The sequence below is a fragment of the Ranitomeya imitator genome, chromosome 6 (assembly GCF_032444005.1).
Source record: "Ranitomeya imitator isolate aRanImi1 chromosome 6, aRanImi1.pri, whole genome shotgun sequence".
Lineage (NCBI taxonomy): Eukaryota > Metazoa > Chordata > Amphibia > Anura > Dendrobatidae > Ranitomeya > Ranitomeya imitator.
In genome coordinates, this window is record NC_091287.1 from 180828638 (window position 1) to 180847469 (window position 18832).

Sequence of the window (18832 nt, forward strand, 5' to 3'; positions counted from 1 at the left end):
CTTGGCTGAAGAGGCAGCAGTAACCAGATGAATAGCACAAGCCTGAGCAAGACGCTGGGACCGACATCTATGCTCAGCAGCACCTGCAGCGGCCATAGCAGGATGGGAGACTGCAGATGCAGGCAAGGCTTGGGATCTACCCTGTGCAGCAGGAGAATCCCAGCGCCTAACAGTTTTCTCAACAACATTTAGACAAGTCTGTGAAATACTGGGAGAATATAGTCTGCTCAAATGAGACCAAAATTGATCTCTTTGGATGCCACAATACACACAATGTTTGGAGGTCAAACGACACTGCATATTATCCTAAAAATACCTCACCAACAGTGAAGTTTAGAGGTGGGAACATCATAGTGTGGGACTGTTTTTCAGGATACGACACAGGCAAATAACATGTGATTGAAGGAAGGATAAATGAACAAATGTACCTAGATATTCTTGATAAAAATCTGATTCCATCTGCCAGGATCATGAAGATTAAATGTGGCTGGACGTTTCAGCAGGACATGGATCCTAAACAAATAGACAAGGACACTTTCAATTAGTTTCAGAGAAAGAAAATAAAACTGCTAGAATGACCCAGCCAGTCACCGGACTTTAATCCAATAGAAAGTTTATGGAAGGAAGTAAAGCTCAAAGTTCATAGGAGAAATCCTCAGAACCTTCATGATTTGAAAAGTGTGTGGTAGAATGGGCCAAAATCACACCTGAGCAATGCTTGCAAATAGTTTCTCCATACAGGAGGTATCTTAAATCTGGTGATTAAAGGTTTTTGTACAAAAAAGTAATTACATTTCAGTTGGAGTGTTCAATACTTTTTACCTGTGTCATTTCTCATTATTACACATGATTTAATTTATGGACATCTATGGTTTGATTTTTGTCTGTGTGGATTGGATGGGTTGTTACTGAAATCTGGTGAGAATTTTGACAAATATATTTGTATACATACTGTATATAAATATATACACACTGTGGATATATATTACATACATTCGTACACACATATATCATATTTTGCGGACTATAAGATGCGTCTGACCATAAGACGCAATCCAAATTTTGAGAAGGAAAATATGAAAATACACTGCTCAAAAAAATAAAGGGAACACTAAAATCCCACATCCTAGATATCACTAAATGAAATATTCCAGTTGTGAATCTTTATTCATCATATAATAGAATGAAACCTAAAAATGATCATTGTAAATCATAACTAATATCCCATGGAGGTCTGGAGTTGGAATGATGCTCAAAATCAAAGTGGAAAATCAATTTCCAGGCTGATCCAACTTCAGTGGAAATGCTTCAAGACAAGGAAATTATGCTCAGTAGTGTGTGTGTGGCCTCCATGTGCCTGTATGACCTCCCTACAATGCCTGGACATGCTCCTGATGAGGCGGCGGATGTTCTCCTGAGGGATCTCCTCCCAGACCTGGACTAAAGTATCTGCCAACTCCTGGACATGTGTAACATGATGTTGGTGGATGGAGCGAGACATGATATCTCTGATGTGTTCAATCGGATTCAGGTCGGGGGAACAGGCGGGCCAGTCCATAGTTTCAATGCCTTCATCTTGTAGGAACTGCTGACACACTCCAGCCACATGAGGTCTGGCCTTGTCCTGCATTAGGAGGAGCCCAGGACCAGCATATGGTCTTGCAAGGGTCTGATGATCTCATCTTGGTACCTAACGGCAGTCAGGCTACCTCTGGTGAGCACATAGAGGGCTGTGTGGCAAATATTATTATTTGCCATATGCCGGAATAATTAGCCCCTTCACGACATGCGCCGTACTAGTACAGCGCATGCCGTGTCACCCCCTTTGATGTGGGCTCCGACGGTGAGCCCACATTAAAGTCGCGACATGTCAGCTGTTTTGTACAGCTGACATGTGCGCGCAATAGCGGCGGGTGAAATCGCTATTCACCCGTCGCTATTAACCTGTTAAATGCCGCTGTCAAACGCAGACAGCGGCATTTAACCGGCACTTCCGGCCAGGCGGCCGGAAATGATGTCATCGCCGACCCCACACATGATCGAGGGTCGGCGATGCATCAGGAAGGTAACCATAGAGGTCCTTGAGACCTCTATGGTTACTGATGCCAGCCTGCTGTGAGCGCCCCCCCTGTGGTCGGCGCTCACAGCACACCTGCATTTCAGCTACATAGCAGCGATCTGATCTCACAGGTGCAGGGGAATAAATATGCAGAACATCACTGCCACATGTGTGCCGTGCAAGTGCGCAGCTCCAAGGTTCTTAGCAGCAATATAAGACTAGATAATACCACGCCACTCCCCTTGTCTTATGTAATCAACATACAGTGGTATATGAAAATGTATGCAAATTTTTGACTTTGCAGTAAGTAATAAAAATGCCTTAAAACATTGCCTCTCTCATTATTCTGGCATTTGGCAAATATTAATAATTATGGTAATCCTAATTGACCAAAAACGGGAAAGGTTTATTCTGATTTCATGTCAGATATTGAGAAAAACATGTATATGTGTCTTTTTATATAATGTATGTAAACTTTTGGTTTCAACTGTATATTTACACAGGAGATAGTGTGTGTGTGTGTGTATATATATATATATATATATATATATATATATATATATATATTACAGTATATAATGTTTATATATGTGTGTATATACTGTGGGGAAAATAAGTATTTGATACACTGTTTGTGCAAATTTTCCCACCTACAAAGAATGGAGATGTCTGTAAGTTTTATCATAGGTACACTTCATCTCTGAGAGACAGAATCTGAAAAAAATGTCCAGAATATCATATTTTATGATTTTTACATAATTTATTTGCATTTCATTGCATTAAATATGTATTTGATACAATAGAAAAAACTAACTTAATATTTGGTGCAGAATCTTTTGTTTGCCATTACAGAGGTCAGACTTTTCCTGTAGTTCTTGACAAAGTTTGCACACACTGCAGCAAGGATTTTGGCCATCTCCTCCATACACATCATCTTCAGATCTTTCTGGTTTCGGGACTGTTGCTGGGCAACATTGAGTTTTAGCTCCATCCAAAGATTTTCTATTGGGTTCAGGTCTGGAGACTGGCTAGGCCACTCCAGGACCTTGAAGTGCTTCTTACGGAGCCACTCCTGAGTTGCACTGGCTGTGTGTTTCAGGTCATTGTCATCCTGGAAGACCCATCCATGACCCATTTCAATGCTCTTACTGAGGGAAGGAGGTTGTTAGCCAAAATCTTGCGATGCATACTCCATCCATCCTCTCTTCAATATGGTGCAGTCGTCTTATCCCCTTTCCAGAAAAGCACCACCAAAGTATGATGTTTCCTAGACCAGGCTGCACGGTTTGGATGGTGCTCTTGGGGTTCTTCTCATCCTTCCTCCAAACATGGCGAGTGTAGTTAATACCAAAAAGTTATATTTTGGACTCATCTGACCACATGGCCTTCTCGCATGCCTTCTCCGGATCATCCAGATAGTCATTGGTGAACTTCAAATGCATCTGGACATGTGCTGGTGTGAACAGGGGGTCCTTGTGTGCCCTGCAATATTTTAATCCATGACGACGTATAGTGTTACTAACGGTAATGTTTGAGGCTGTGCTCTAAGCTCTCATGGCATTGACCAGGTCCTCCAGTGTAGTTCTGGGCTGATTCCAGACCTTTCTCAGAATTTTCCTTCCCACACAAGGAAAGATCTTGCATGAAGCCCCAGACCGAGGAAGATTGACAGTCATCTTGTGTTTCTTACATTTTATAATAATTGTGCCAACAGTTTTTGCATTCTCACCAAGCTGTTTGCCTATTGTCCTGTAGCCCATCCCAGCCTCCTGCAGGTTTACAATGTTGTTTCTGTATCCTTAGACATTTTTTTGGTCTTGGCAAAGGATTGAGAGGTTGGTGTGTAATTGATTGTGTGTTTGTACAGGTGTCTTTTATACAGGTAAAAAGTTCCAACAGGTGCAATTAATACAGGTAATGAGCGCAGAGTAGGAAGGCTTCTTCAAGAAAAACTGACAAGTCTGTGAGAGACAGAATTCTAATAATTCCTCTCCATTCTTTGTAGGTGGGAAAACTTGCAAAATCGGCAGTGTATCAAATACTTATTTTTCCCAACTGTACATATACAGTACTTAAGAGTTAGGTCCCACATTGAAAAACATACTTTGTCTAAAACCATTCCTAATAAAAGGTATGACACAAGCCTTAAATAATTCTTAAAATTTTACTATATGATAATATAATGTCAGTTTTCATATTTTAAGGTTCCATTGGAGCTGCGCTACAGTGTCTACACATGAGCATTTATGCTTTAACTCAAGTGTGCCAAACCCCCTCCATAAAATGGATGCTATTATCACTTTCCCAACTGCTCTGCTTAATGACAGATGTGATCAGTTTCATTTCACCTTATTTGTGTCTAATGGAGATCGCAAATCGTCAAATGCTGAAACATTTTTATCCATCAGTCACAACACCAACTTTAGGTAAGTAAGGAAACACAAAACATGTGTACTGTATTTTTTCATTAATATTTGTTTTTCTCTTGTACCTATGGTAGTTGGGTATATGTGGAATTCAGTACTCGGCAGTAGTTTACGTTCATCTGACTTATTGAAGCTCCATGAGCAGGAACTAGGGAAAACTATATGCAGATGGTTAAAGAACTGGCTGAGTAACAGGAAATAAAGAGTTGTCGTGAATTGTACATTCTCTAAATGGGATATAGTCAGCAGTGGAGACCGCAGGGATCTTGATAGGATCAGTTATTTTTATAACATAAACTTTATTGGTTTCCAGAGTAAGAAGATACATTGACAACAGCCATTCAAATAATTGCAATCATTAACCAATAGTACAAGATTTGGTCAATATTCCAAACTACTTCCTTACAAGGAACCAGTGAATTTTTAACAACTCAGACTTACACAAATAACCCATATAACACAAAAAATTGCTCTTTTTGGTAATGTCAGTTATGAAGTGCTCACCTTGACAATTTAGAATGTTACTTAACAAATATCAGGTATTCTATGCTGCCTAACTGTAAACAAAGGATTATAATGGATATTTATGTTAGGAGTTTTAATTTCTATCAGTCACAAGAGTATTTTGAGTAAATAAACCATTTTTGCCAGATAACTTTAAATAGTTTAACCCTGCCAAGGCGACTGGCTATCATGTGTTCCATAATACAATTATAATGAATTTTTCTCATTGTCTCCTGCAGTGAAGGAATTGTAACACTTTTCCAATTCTTTGCTATATTGACCCTTGTAGCTGTAAGGATATGGCTTGTAATTACTGCGTCCTCGTATTGGAGTCGCTACAATTTCAGAGATAATAAAGCTGTTGCAGGATCCCACACTATGTCATATCCCAGTACCCGTGAAATCAAACTATAAATTTGTAACCAGTAAGTGCGGATTAGGGGACATGACCACCAAATATGCAATAAATCGCCCACCTCTGATTGACATCTCCAGCATAAAGCTGATGTTTGTGGGAATATCTTATTGAGACGATATGGGGTGAAATACCACCTGTACAAGATCTTCCTAGAGGTTTCCAAATGGTTTTTGCAATGTGAAGACTTTTTGTCTCTGCAATGCCTGTGACCATTCTTCCTGGGTAAAAGTAGAGCCTAAGGCTATGTGCACACGATGCGGATTTGCTGCGGATCCGCAGTGGATTTTTCCGCGCAGAAATGCTGCAGATTCGCACTGTGATGTACAGTACAATGTAAATCAATGGAATAGTGCAGAAAAATCTGTGTGGAATTGCTGCGGATTTCAAAGAAGTGTATGTTACTTCTTTTGTGCGGATCTGCAGCGTTTCTGCACCCCTCCATGTTAAAAATCCGCAGTGGCAAAATCTGCAGAAAATCCGCACAAAATCTGCAGCAATTCCGCATAAAAACTGCACAAAATTCGCATAAAAATCACGACAAATCCGCAGCTGCGGATTCTGCCAGGAGATGCGGATTTTTTTTCCTACGTGTGCACATAGCCTAAGGCTCTTTCCCACCTAGTAACAAAGGGCAAAGATTTACAGTCAGTGAAAGAATTTATAGCTTCATATGCTCTAGAAATCCCTTTAGAAGAGTCCCTATTAATAGAAAAGTAATATTCATAATCAGATTTTAAGCTTTCTGACCCATTATTCATACTATTCATAAAATGTCTAATTTGAAGATATTTGAAAAAGTCTCTCTTATTAATGCTATATTTAGCCACCAGTGAAGAAAATAGAGACAGAGCATTAGCTTGCATCAAGTTCCCCAATCCAGTTATTCCTCTTTCTATCCAATCATCTAGCTTAAGGAATGGGATGGCATACTGCAGTGTTTCGAGCAGAACATTATCCAATCTAAAGGCGACCAGTTTATATCCTATATTTTTATTCCTCCAAACGTTTATTCCAGCTACAATTGTAGGGGAAGTGTTAGTAGAGAAATTCCTAGATCTTAGGTGCCATAGGAAGTGGGACATTTTCTCATGTTCTACTATACTGGATTCTAAATCTACCCAAAGCTTAGAAGTGTCGTCATTCCACCAGCACCTTAGTTGGTCTAACAAAGAAGCCTGGTAGTACCTTTGTATATTTGTATATTTGTACATCCCAAACCCCCTTATTTAGTGGCAAATATAGAATGTTTGCTGAAAGTTTGGCCTTTTGAGCGTTCCAGATAAATCTCAATATCAAACTCTGCAACAACTTCAACGTATGTGCTGGAACCAATATAGGCACGTTCCGGAAATAATATCATATCTTAGGAGGCAACATAATTTTTACCACCAAAATTCTTCCAATCCATAATATTGGAAATTTACTGACATTTTCTTGATTTCCCCAGCTATAGTATGTATTAATGCATGACAGTTTTGTCTTTCCAGATTTTTGATTGGGAAAGTGAGCAAAATACCCAGATATGGGATAGCCCCTTCTGTACAACTATAGGGAAATATCTGCTTCAATGAGTTTTTGAGGCTAGGCTGAATACCCATATCCAAAATCGTCGATTTAGTAGCATTAACTTTATAGTAGCTAGTGTTTCCAAAGTCCTTAATAATTTGAGTTATGCCTCTTAATGACTCCAGCGGGTTTGCTATACTTAAGATCACGTCATCCGCAAACAGCCCTATTCGATGATCTGTTTTCTCTATCCTTATACCTGTAATATTAGGGGTAGAACGAATGGCCAGGGCAAAAGTTTCCATTATTAAGGTGAAAATCAAAGGGGACAATGGACACCCCTGTCTTGTACCATTAGTAATTGAAAACGAATTGGACAGAACTCCTGAAGAATATATTTGTGCTGAATGGCAGGTGTATAAAGCCATGATACAAGACAGAATAGGGCCCGCAAATCCAAATTTCCTCAACACTTCCCTGAGGTATCCCCAATGTGCTCGGTCGAATGCCTTCTCCGCGTCCAATGTGAGTAACAGAGAGGGCATTCCTTGACGCTCCACTTCTGATAGGATATTAATGAAGCGTCCAAGCATCCAAGGTTTGGCGGTTTTTAACAAACCCCACTTGATCTCTATGGATAAGTAAGGGCAGAATATCGAGTAGTCTAAATGAAAGAACTTTAGCGTATAATTTTAAATCTGAATTTAACAGAGAGATTGGTCTAAAAATAGAAGAGGTATCTGGAGTTTTCCCAGGTTTGGGTAAGGTAATAATCAATGCTTTGAGCATTTCCCTAGGAAAGGTTTCTGATTTAAAGGGAACCTGTCACTCCCAAAATCGAAGGTGAGCTAAGCCTACCGGCATCAGGGGCTTATCTACAGCATTCTGTAATGTTGTAGATAAGCCCCCAATGTATTCTGAAAGATGAGAAAAAGATGTTATATTATACTCACCCAGGGGCGGTCCCACTGCAGTCTGGTCCGATGGGCATCGCGGTCCAGTCCAGGCCCGGCACCAGCGCACTGCAGTACTTTGCTCTGCCAGGGCAGACAAAGTACGCCTGCGCCGGAGCCACAGCGTGAAGACAAGAAGAAGACGTCATCCTATGAAGATGGGTGGCCCCAGACCGCGACGCCCATCGGGTCAGACCACCCACCCAGATGAGTATAATCTAACCTCTTTTTTTCATTTTTCAGGATACATCGGGGGCTTATCTACAGCATTACAGAATGCTGTAGATAAGCCCCTGATGCCGGTGGCTTAGCTCACCTTCGATTTTGGGGGTGACAGGTTCCCTTTAACCCCTTTCTGCCAGCTGACGGAATAGTACGTCAGCTGTCAGATCCCCTGCTTTGAGGTGGGCTCTGGCGGTGAGCCCACCTCAAAGCCGCAACATGTCAGCTGTTTTGTACAGATGACATGTGTGCGCAATGAGCGCAAGCGGAATCGTGATCCGTCCGCGCCCATTAACTAGTTAAATGCCACCGTCAAATGCTGACAGCGGCATTTAACTAGCGCTCCCAGCCACGTGGCCGGGTGTGCTCGCACCGCTGACCCCCGTCACATGATCGGTGCATTGCCATAACAACCAGAGGTCTCCTTGAGACCTCTATGGTTGTTTATGGCCGATTGCTTTGAGCGCCACCCTGTGGTGGGCGTTCAAAGCACACCTGCATTTCTGCTACATAGAGGTGATCTGTGCTTCATTTTTTTTCCTGTTTTCTTTTACATGGCATGGTAAAACCAATGGTATCTTTCAAAAGTACATCTCGTCCCGCAAAAAATAAGCCCTCATATGGTCATATTGACGGAAAAATAAAAAAGTTATGGCTATGGGAAGGAGGGGAGCGAAAAATGAAAACACGAAAAAAGCTCTGGGGGTGAAGGGGTTAATGATTTCATTAAATAATTTTGTCAGGTACGGAGACAAGGAACTTTTATATTTTTTATAATATTAATTTGCTAACCTATCAGGGCCTGGAGCTTTATTTAACTTAAGCGAGTCAATTGCTTTAGAGACTTCATCAATTGTGAAGGGGTGGGAAAGTGCGGTTAGTTGAGCCAAACTAAGAAATGGTAGTTTAACTTTATCAAGGAATGATGTAATTATACCCATGTTTGTTTGTGGGGTCATTAGGTCAGTTTCTAAATTATATAGCTTGTGATAGTAATTCGCAAATTCATTAGCAATGTCTTGAGGATTCATTACCTTAATATTATCAAAGTTTCTTACAAAAGGGTATACAATTAGATTTTGAATTTTGAGATGTTATTTGTTTGCCTAGTAGAGCACTCGGTTTATTCCCGTGTCAGTAGTAGGACATTTTTAATTTCTTTAGTGCTTGTTCATGTTTATAAAGATTTAATTCATGCAGCTGTTGGAGAAGAGTAATCTCTTGTGCCGTATCTTTGGAGAAGACTAACTTATTAAGCCTATGTAGGGAGGTTAATTTGCCTGAAGTATTGGTATAGAGCATTTGTCTAGGAGAATATGAAAGCTGTAGGAATGGTGGTTTAAAGGGAACCTGCCACCCCAAAATTCGAGAATGAGCTGCGGTCACCGGCATCAGGGGCTTATCTACAGCATTCTGCAATGCTGTAGATAAACCCCCAATGTACCCTGAAAGATAAGAAAAACGAGTTAGATTATACTCACCCAGGGGAGGTCCCAGTTTGGTTCGGGTCCGATGGGTGTCGCGGTCCTGGTCCGGCGCCTCCCATCTTCATGCAATGACGTCCTCTTCTTTTCTTCCTGCCACGGCTGCTGCGCAGGTGTACTTTATCTGCCCTGTTGAGGGCAGAGCACAGTACTGCAGTGCGCAGGCACTGGGCCTCTCTGACCTTTCCCGGCGCCTGCGCACTGCAGTACTTTGCTCTGCCCTCAACAGGGCAGACAAAGTACACCTGTGCAGGAGCCGCAGCAGGAAGAAAAGAAGAGGACGTCCTCGCATGAAGATTGGAGACCCGGACCGCGACACCCATCGGACCTGAACTGGGACCGCCCCTGGGTGAGTATAATCTAACTAATTTTTCTTATCTTTCAGGGTACATCGGGGGCTTATCCACAGCATTACAGAATGCTGTAGATAAGCCCCTGATGCTGGTGGCCGCAGTTCATCCTCGAATTTTGGGGTGACAGGTTCCCTTTAAGATTGTTGTTAAGATGCCAGATTGGGTTAGGAAAAGCTTCATAATTTTCTTGCAATGATAATGTAATTGGGGGGTGGTCAGACCAAGTAATGTTAGATATTCTAGCTTTATCTTCCCGGGTGAGTAAGGTTCTATCTACCAGAAAATAATGTATCCTTGAGTAAGTTTTATGTGGGTGTGAAAAAAAGTGGAGTTTCTTTCTGAAGGGTTCTGTAGCCTCCAAATGTCATATAACTCATTAAGATGAAAAGTATGTACTAGAGGACCAGGCTGCAGATTCCTACATTTAGAAGTAGTATCCATTGAGGGCCATAAGGTGTGGGTAAAGTCACCTGCTATGATAAGTAAGCCATATCTGTTCATCTTAGCTAATGTTATAATTTACTTGACAAATTTGCATTGTTTGGCATTATGTGCGTATATAGATATCAGGGTATAAGGAAGATTATTAATTAAGCAATGTAAGATGACGTATCTACCGTTCTTATCTATATATCTATAATTTTTTGGGTTGTTGAAAATACCACTGAGTCTTTTATGGCAATTGAGGCACCCCCCTTTTTCCTGCACGCACGCTGGAGATGAGAATATGAAGCCTAAAGATATCGTTTTTGTTCAGGTGAGTTTCTTGAACACAAATAATGTCTGAGGTTGACCGTGTCGCCTCTTTCCATAACATGGATCTCTTAAAGGGGGAGTTTAAACCTTTAGCATTAATTTACATTATTTTAACTACCATGCTGACATTTAAGTGGAATGCTTTAAAAGGGTTGAATTGAGAGACCAGATGCTAAATATATACGGTACCTGTTTCTGCTGACATAAGTGAAATAGACACATTAAAGTGAGCATCACTTCTTAGGGTACCGTCACACTATACGATTTACCTACGATCACGACCAGCGATATGACCTGGCCGTGATCGTAGGTAAATCGTAGTGTGGTCGCTGGGGAGCTGTCACACAGACAGCTCTCCAGCGACCAACGATGCCGAGGTCCCTGGGTAACCAGGGTAAACATCGGGTAACTAAGCGCAGGACCGCGCTTAGTTACCCGATGTTTACCCTGGTTACAAGTGTTAAACTAAAAAAAAACAAACAGCACATACTTACATTCTGGTGTCCGTCAGGTCCCTTGCAGTCTGGTTCCCGCACTCAGTGACTGCCGGCCGTAAAGTGAAAGTGAAAGCACAGCCGCTGTGCTCTGCTTTCACTTTACGGCCGGCAGTCACAGTGCTGGAAGCAGACGGCAAGGGACCTGATGGACACCAGAATGTAAGTATGTGCTGTTTTTTTTTTTTTAGTTTAACGCTTGTAACCAGGGTAAACATCGGGTAACTAAGCGCGGTCCTGCGCTTAGTTACCCGATGTTTACCCTGGTTACAAGCGAACGCATCGCTGGATCGCATCGCTAGATCGCTAGATCGGTGTCACACACACCGATCTAGCGATGACAGCGGGAGATCCAGCGATGAAAGAAAGTTCCATACGATCTGCTACGACGTACGATTCTCAGCAGGATCCCTGATCGCTGCTGCGTGTCAGACACAGCGATATCGTAACGATATCGCTGGAACGTCACGAATCGTACCGTCGTAGCGATCAAAATGTTATAGTGTGACGGTACCCTTAGGGAATAGAGCAATATACATACAAGCCAAAAAACAAACACATTTCCTCAGGGAACCTGAGACAGAAGATGACCAGGGAGTGAAGAGCTCCTGGTTAGTTTGGGGATCGGATTTTTAATGGTCTCCGAAAAAGGCCTGAAAGAGAAAAATAGCAAAAACAACAAAAACAATAAAGAATCATGCCAGCGTCGGCCATTTATGTGTTGCAGCATGGACCTTGAGCAATGTCATTGCAAGGGGCCTTGCCCTGTCATGCAGCATAGTACCCTTCAATTATAATAATCAGGAACATGAAGGGTTATAGCAGAAAGGAACGATGGTAAAATAAGTCCCTCAGGTGTTGCGTCTTCTTCTGCTGGATGCCACAGACCATTCAGTGTCAGGGTAAAGGTTCATGGATGAGCAGTCAGATGTCAGGTTCCAATTTGTGCACAGAATCATAGCCTCTTCTGGGGTATTAGTTATATGTCTGAAACCGTCTTTGTTTATAATTAGTTTCACTGGAAACTCCCATTTGTACTGCACTTCTTGCTCCCTAAAGATTTTAGTGCTTTCAATAAACTCTCTTCTTCTCGCCATCGTGGCTGCTGAGAGATCAGTAAAAAGAGTTATGTTGTGGAAGCGTTCTGGAAGTGGTGGTGGCTTATGGCTTATTTCCATATTTTTTTCTTTAATGTGAAAAAGTGTAGTTTCACAATAGAGTCCCTTGTGATTGAGGGTGGGAGGCTATTAGGTTTAGGTAACCTATGTGCACGATCCAATACTAACTCAGATTGAGATACCTCAGGCATGATAGCTGATAAAAGTCCATCATGAAATCTTTAAGCTCCTCATTTTTTGTAGATTTTTGAATACCTATTATACGTATGTTGTTATGGAGCAACCCGCTAGGACCATGAGGTACTCGGTACCAGGCCGGATCTGTTCTTAAAGGGGTGGTCATGGTGGCAGTGACCCAGTCCGTGGCCCTGGGTGTCCAATAAAAGAAGATGTGAATGGGAATAAATTTTATAAGAGTTTGTTCGTGACGCCACCTGTGGTACTCTGCAATAAAGGTCTTAGCCGATGCTGCTTATAGGAGTCCGCTGGGGCTGATGGTGATGCAGCTGAGTTGGTACAGCTCCCCACAGGTAGAGCTAAACCCCAGGGCAGCTGTAGTGTTAAAGGCGATGATGGTGCTTGTGATAGTTGTAGTAGCTGTGGTGCAGAGTGGATGGCGCACTAAATAAATGTGAGGACACAGCGTGGTGCAGTTTCCAATGCTTTACTCCCAGTTCTTAGTTGCCCCAGCCGGGGTGCTGTGTCCTCCAGGTTTGTGATCCAGCCAGCTCTCAAATTGGGTGCACTTTCCAGAACCCTCTTTCTTATGTTCCTTTCTCTGTCCGTCGTTCTGCGCTGGCTATTGCCTCTCCTGCCCTGCACCTGCCACAAAGTGTCCCAAGCCATCAGCCACGGATTCTGCCGGACTGTGAGTGCTAAGCCCTCCCTTAATACTATACGGCTGCCTTTTTAGCGAATGTGTGCAGAGGTGACTGTGCTTCTTTGCAAAGGCCACAGCCTCCGTTTAGGTAGCTGAGTTCTTAGTTTCTCCACTAGTTTGAGGGCCGTCCCTCACTGCGGCCTGGTCCCTCCACTCGACGATGGTCAGCGTGGATACGAGCCCCACGGGTAGACTGCTCACTACCCGTGCCTCTAGAACCCCTTACTTCGGTTCTTTCTTTAGCTTCACTTCTCTTCAGTTCCCTCACTTTCTGGGAACTCCTTTCTGTCTCTTTCAGTCTTTCTGTCTGCCAGGAGCTGCAGACCCTCACGTCTGCTCAGCTCCACTTCTCTCTCAATCTCTGCTTAGCTGATGTTCCTGACAAGCTCCTCCCCTACTGTACCTAACCCACCCACTCCTCCAACACCCTTTCCTATCCAGCCTGGCCCTGACTGAATTGTCTGTGTTGGATGCAGGTGTAGGGTTCTGTGCAGTGCCCCGCCTTACCTGAGAGCGGAATCCCACACCTCTGGGTGAGATGCAGTACTCTGTAGCGACTGGACCTTCAGGGGTGTCACATACCCCCCTTTAAACACAGCACGTCCTTGGGCTGGAAGAGAGCAAAAACAGATGATATGAGAAAACATGCAAACATTTTCTGATATGGATATCAACAAGTGAAACAGGTAAAAACTTTCCTCCCTTTATGGGAGGTACTTTACATTTAAACGTTACAATTTTCAAATAACAACACTACTAAGTCAGGTATAAAACATTGAGCAAGAGGTAGTTAGACATAAGTGCAACATTTTTTTTCCTTTACTATGTGCAATAACCAGTTTTCATATCAAATGTAATAATGCAATAAAACATTCTTAAAGACATACTCACATCAAGTTCCATAAAACTTAGTGCAATTTGGGGGACCTGTCTCGAACCCCCAATGTAGGTCTTGGGCGTGACTACAAGGCATAGCTGGTCTCCATGTTGGACCACTTCTTCAGCCACGCCAGACGGTTTTTGTTCTGTGGTCAAGTGCAAAATAGAGTGTCAATTTGCACTCTAAAAGGAGTCATGTAAAACCAAGAAAGAGTACATTAAGATGTGCAAACTATGTACAATGCAGAGTTTGTGGCCCATTCAACGTCCATGATCCTGCTGTCCTTTAAACTTTAGCAACATGAACATAACCTAACCATGTTTACTTAACTCTTTACAGTCATACTTCCATTACTTTTCTAATCTTGTTGCTTACACGACAACACCTGGATGCTGCCTTCTCCCATCCTGGGATCCACTCTTACTCCCGGTACGATGAAGAGCTGATCTGTTCCCACTATCAGGGTCTGAGAGCTCCGGGAATGTGTTTCCACATCTGTTTGCGTGGCCCTTGTACATACTGCATTCAGTCTTCTTGTGGTTAGAGATACTGGCACTACACCTGCAGATAGTGGGGCTGCACTGCTTGCTGGTGACCTAGGTTTTGTTGCTTTTGGTGCTGCTGGTTTGTCAGCTGTTGCTTTACACTTCCTGATGTTCAGGGCGTACCAGCCTTTTTCTTCCCAATGACGGGTGTATGTCACGCGATCCCCTGGGTGCAGATCTCGCTCAGGGTGTCCCTCCAGGAGGTGTGACTCTACGTCCCACATGTTGACAAATACTTCTGCCAATAGTCCAGGCTCTTAAAGTAAACCCCAATCATTTGTAAAGTGGAAGGCCACTACAGTACCCTGTCTCCATGGGCCCTGGTCTGCTTGTTGCAGGCCTGAGCTTTGGCCCTTAGGTTGCGTTCTTCTATGGCCCTACGCCGGGCATCATGCTCCTCATCCTCTTTCTTCCATTTGAGCTCTAGGCACTGACCATATTCCTCCCAGCAGAGGGCTTCTATGTGGGATTTAGAGGACTTCTATGTGGATACCCCACGGGTAGATTGCTCACTACCCGTGCCTCTAGGACCCCTTACTTCAGTTATTTCTTTAGCTTCACTTCTCTTCAGTTCCCTCACTTTCTGGGAACTCCTTTTTGTCTCTTTCAGTCTTTCTATCTGCCAGGAGATGCAGACCCTCACATCTGCTCACCTCCACTTCTCTCTCAATCTCCACCTAGCTGATGTTCCTGACAAGCTCCTCCCCTACTCTACCTACCTCACCCACTCCTCCAACACCCTTTCCTATCCAGCCTGGGCCTGACTGAATTGTCTGTGTTGGATGCAGGTGTAGGGTTCTGTGCAGTGCCACGCCGCCTTACCTGAGAGCGGAATCCCACACCTCTGGGTGAGGTGCAGTATTCTGTGGCGACTGGACCCTCAGGGTTGCCACAGTTACACCTGGATCTATCCTCCATACCAGATAATTTAAAATTAGTAGCATTCTGTGCTGCTGTCACTTCTGCTACCTTAGCCTCTACATGTGATACACGGCTCCCCAGCCAAGAAATTTCCTTTTGCAAGTTTACAAATGCACGTTGCAGAGGATTCTCATTGCAAATTCAGTTATAGGCCCTGAGGCAGTGTGCATACCTGCAGTATTTGCAGAGCCTGCTTGGATCTTCAAGGTCACTGGATACATCAGCGTTCTGGCTGCAGTTCTAGGGTCCTGCTCATTCCCTGAGGAGACTTCAGCTGCCATTACTCTCTTGTCCGAAGGGGGGGGGGGATGCACTCCTGATGCCATAAAGATAGGGCTGGCCGCTATGGGCTCCAACTGCAGAAGAGGAGTCCCTAGAGAAAAGGATCCACTCACCACATCAGTGATTCCAGAGGCTCCCATGTGAGAGGGCAGGCTGCTTGACAATGCATCGGCGCCATCTTGGACGCCCTCAGATGCTGGGAAGAAGCTGGGAAGCTTAAGAGGACTTTTTTTCTGTTTCTTCCTGACATTCTTAATCTCCTTCCTGGTCCACTGGTGTCTATTTATCTTCCAGTACTTGGATCAGTAGTTTTGGATGTGCTGCCTGCTACTTTGAGCTGCTTTAAGGCCGTGGAGCACCAGAGCTCTTCAGCTATCCGTCTGCCTCCATGAGCTGCTGGCCACGCCCCCAGGATCAATTATTTCTAATCTCTTTATTAATGACCTAGTAGATGGTATTGAGAATAAAGTGTCAGTCTTGCTGATGACACCACACCATTTAGGATATTAAAAACTGAACTTGCTAGTACAATACTACAAAACAATCTGGATAAGACGTCTGAATGGACAAACACTTGGCAAATGAGATGTAATGTTGATAAATAATGAGTAATGCACCTTGAACAGCATAATCCTACAGCTGCATACACATTAAATGGCAGTTTACTTGGGACAACAAAACAGGAGAAGGATACACAGACTCAGATACAGATACCATAATCAAAAGATAGTCCTGGGAAAACCACCCAGGACTTGGGATATTACCCTGTGATGCTTCCTAATACATGGTAACCATAGAAACTGAAGCATACCAACTCACAAGTTTTTATGTTAAAAGAGTAAATAAAATTTTATTAACACTGTAATTTACAAATAGTAATACAATAATATTACAAGCAAGATATAACACCCAGAGTTATTTGAATATAAGGTATAGGTGCACCGAATACACAGTGTTACACCATGGAGGTAGGAAATAGGGCATAAATAGCAGAGTAAGTTACTATGGTCATCCAGTATATCATACTAAAGTGCCAGTGCATAACCAGTATAGGGATATTGACATTACCCTACTATTACATAGGTTAAGAGGGAACTATCTCCATGGTCCAGTGACCCCAAAATCTAACAGATGTAAAAAGGACAAATAGTCGCATCAAATAATCTTACCCATATTTCTGTCCATTAGTGTAAACACGCGCCCCTAAGCGCGTTTCGCCCATAGCTTCCTTGGGCCCCCTGTTGTTTTGCATACTTCTGATTCTGATTTTTATGGTGAGGACACAGGAGAGGTTTTCTTCTGATGACTCTTCAATGAAGGCCATATTTGTGCAGGTGTCTCTGAACAGTAGAACAGAGCCACACCTGCAACTGTAACGCCCCCTCTTCGCCTCACTACGCCTCTCTGCACATACTGTGAAAACAAACAGTGCCCCGTTGCTGTAACAGGGGTCCCTGTCTCACATATCCCTTTTCCCTGTTCAAACCTGTGGGGTTGAACAATTGTCACCCCACATGGGCGCGAGACAGGGCATCTGCACGCCCCTATGACATCCCCACCCGACACTACACTAAGAAACCAAAGTAGGGACCGGAACCATCGATCGGCGCATGCATTCCTCCCCTTTGCATTTCTCTTCCATACTTCCTTACGGGACCACCCATCACCCGGGTGTACGTTACTGACGACATGCTCACTTTCATGTTTTACCGTAGGTTTGGGACAGTTTTTGGTAGCCTCGACTTTGTTTATTTTTGGTTCACTAACCCCGCAGCACATCCGGTCCCCTAAATACCGGCCTTCGGGCCCTTGGTACCATTTACTTTGTACCCTTACCCGTGCCCCGGTGTCTATGTCACGCTGAAACGCCGTGGACCGCGCCGGCAACTTCGAGCATATGTCTGTATTACGTCGCACCCGAGCCTGAGCCTCCCGAAACTGCTGTCTAGTATCTAATTTACCCTGATCCTCAGCCCCATCCTTGGCCGGTGTCAAAGGGTTCCACGTGCGCACGTCCCCAGTCGCCTCCGCAACCATACACTCCCGGCTCTTCTCATACCTGCATTTCTTATACCTGCATCTCCATGTGGGACCTTGGATCTGTGCTGTCCCGAACTTACCAGGAAACACCTCCAGCTCAGGGTTCAATGGGGTCCCCACGGCTTTTATTGCCACAACCTCTAGAGGGAGCCTATCGGGGTTGCACTCTAACCCTAAATTAGTGACCCCTGTGGCATACCTCTTAGGATCTTCGGGTTCTACGCCCGAAACAGCATCTTCAATTTCTTCTGCCATTAGCTCTAAGGCTAAGTTCACACTGCGTTAGTGCAGTCCGTTCGACACATCCGTTAAACGGACTGCACTTGCGCAAGTGCCGATGTTTGCACAGCGCTAGCGCAGATGGAGCATCTGCTAGCTCCATCTGCGCTAGCAGTGACGGACCCGGAAACGCTGCAGCCCGCGTCTCGGGTCTGTCACTCAATGACGGCACATCGCTAGCGCACGCCCATTGTGGGGGTGCGCTAGTGATGCATCTGCCATTGAAAGTAATGGCGGCGTTAACGGACTACGTTACACCGCGTTATGCCGCGGTGTAACGTAGTCCGTTAAATGGGTCACACTAATGCAGTGTGAACCCAGCCTAAGGGGAGCCTATCGGGATTACACTCTGTCCCTAGGTTGGCGACCCCCTATGGCAGGTATCTCACCATCTTCGGGTTCTGCACCTGGTGCAACCTTTTCCATGAGAGGGTTGACCCTGGTCTCCCACAGGGACCAAAACAGAGGCAAATCTCTCCCCAACACAGCCCCATATGGAAGGGTCTTTGCCACTCCCACCACATGTTAAATGTCCCCACATGTTGTAGAAAAATCGACCTCCACAGTCAGATACTCCCGGATTTCTCCGTGGATACTCATCACCTGCACTTTCTGTCCTTTGGTGTTGTCCCCGGCAACAAGGGGCCTATGAACCAGAGTCACTTTACTCTCTGTCTCCAGGAGAGCCTTGGTTACAAGCATATAACTTAAA

The 18832-nt window shown here is 43.9% G+C and overlaps 1 protein-coding gene across 1 annotated transcript in view; it reads left to right on the plus strand.

Moving 5' to 3' along the window:
* The window catches only part of PKD1L1 (polycystin 1 like 1, transient receptor potential channel interacting), a 528440-nt gene that overhangs the window by 55687 nt on the left and 453921 nt on the right, over window positions 1-18832 (plus strand). The window contains exon 7 of the mRNA XM_069732261.1: window positions 4264-4485. Within this exon, the coding sequence (XP_069588362.1) occupies window positions 4264-4485 (222 nt within the window). The remainder of the gene's footprint in view (window positions 1-4263; window positions 4486-18832) is intronic.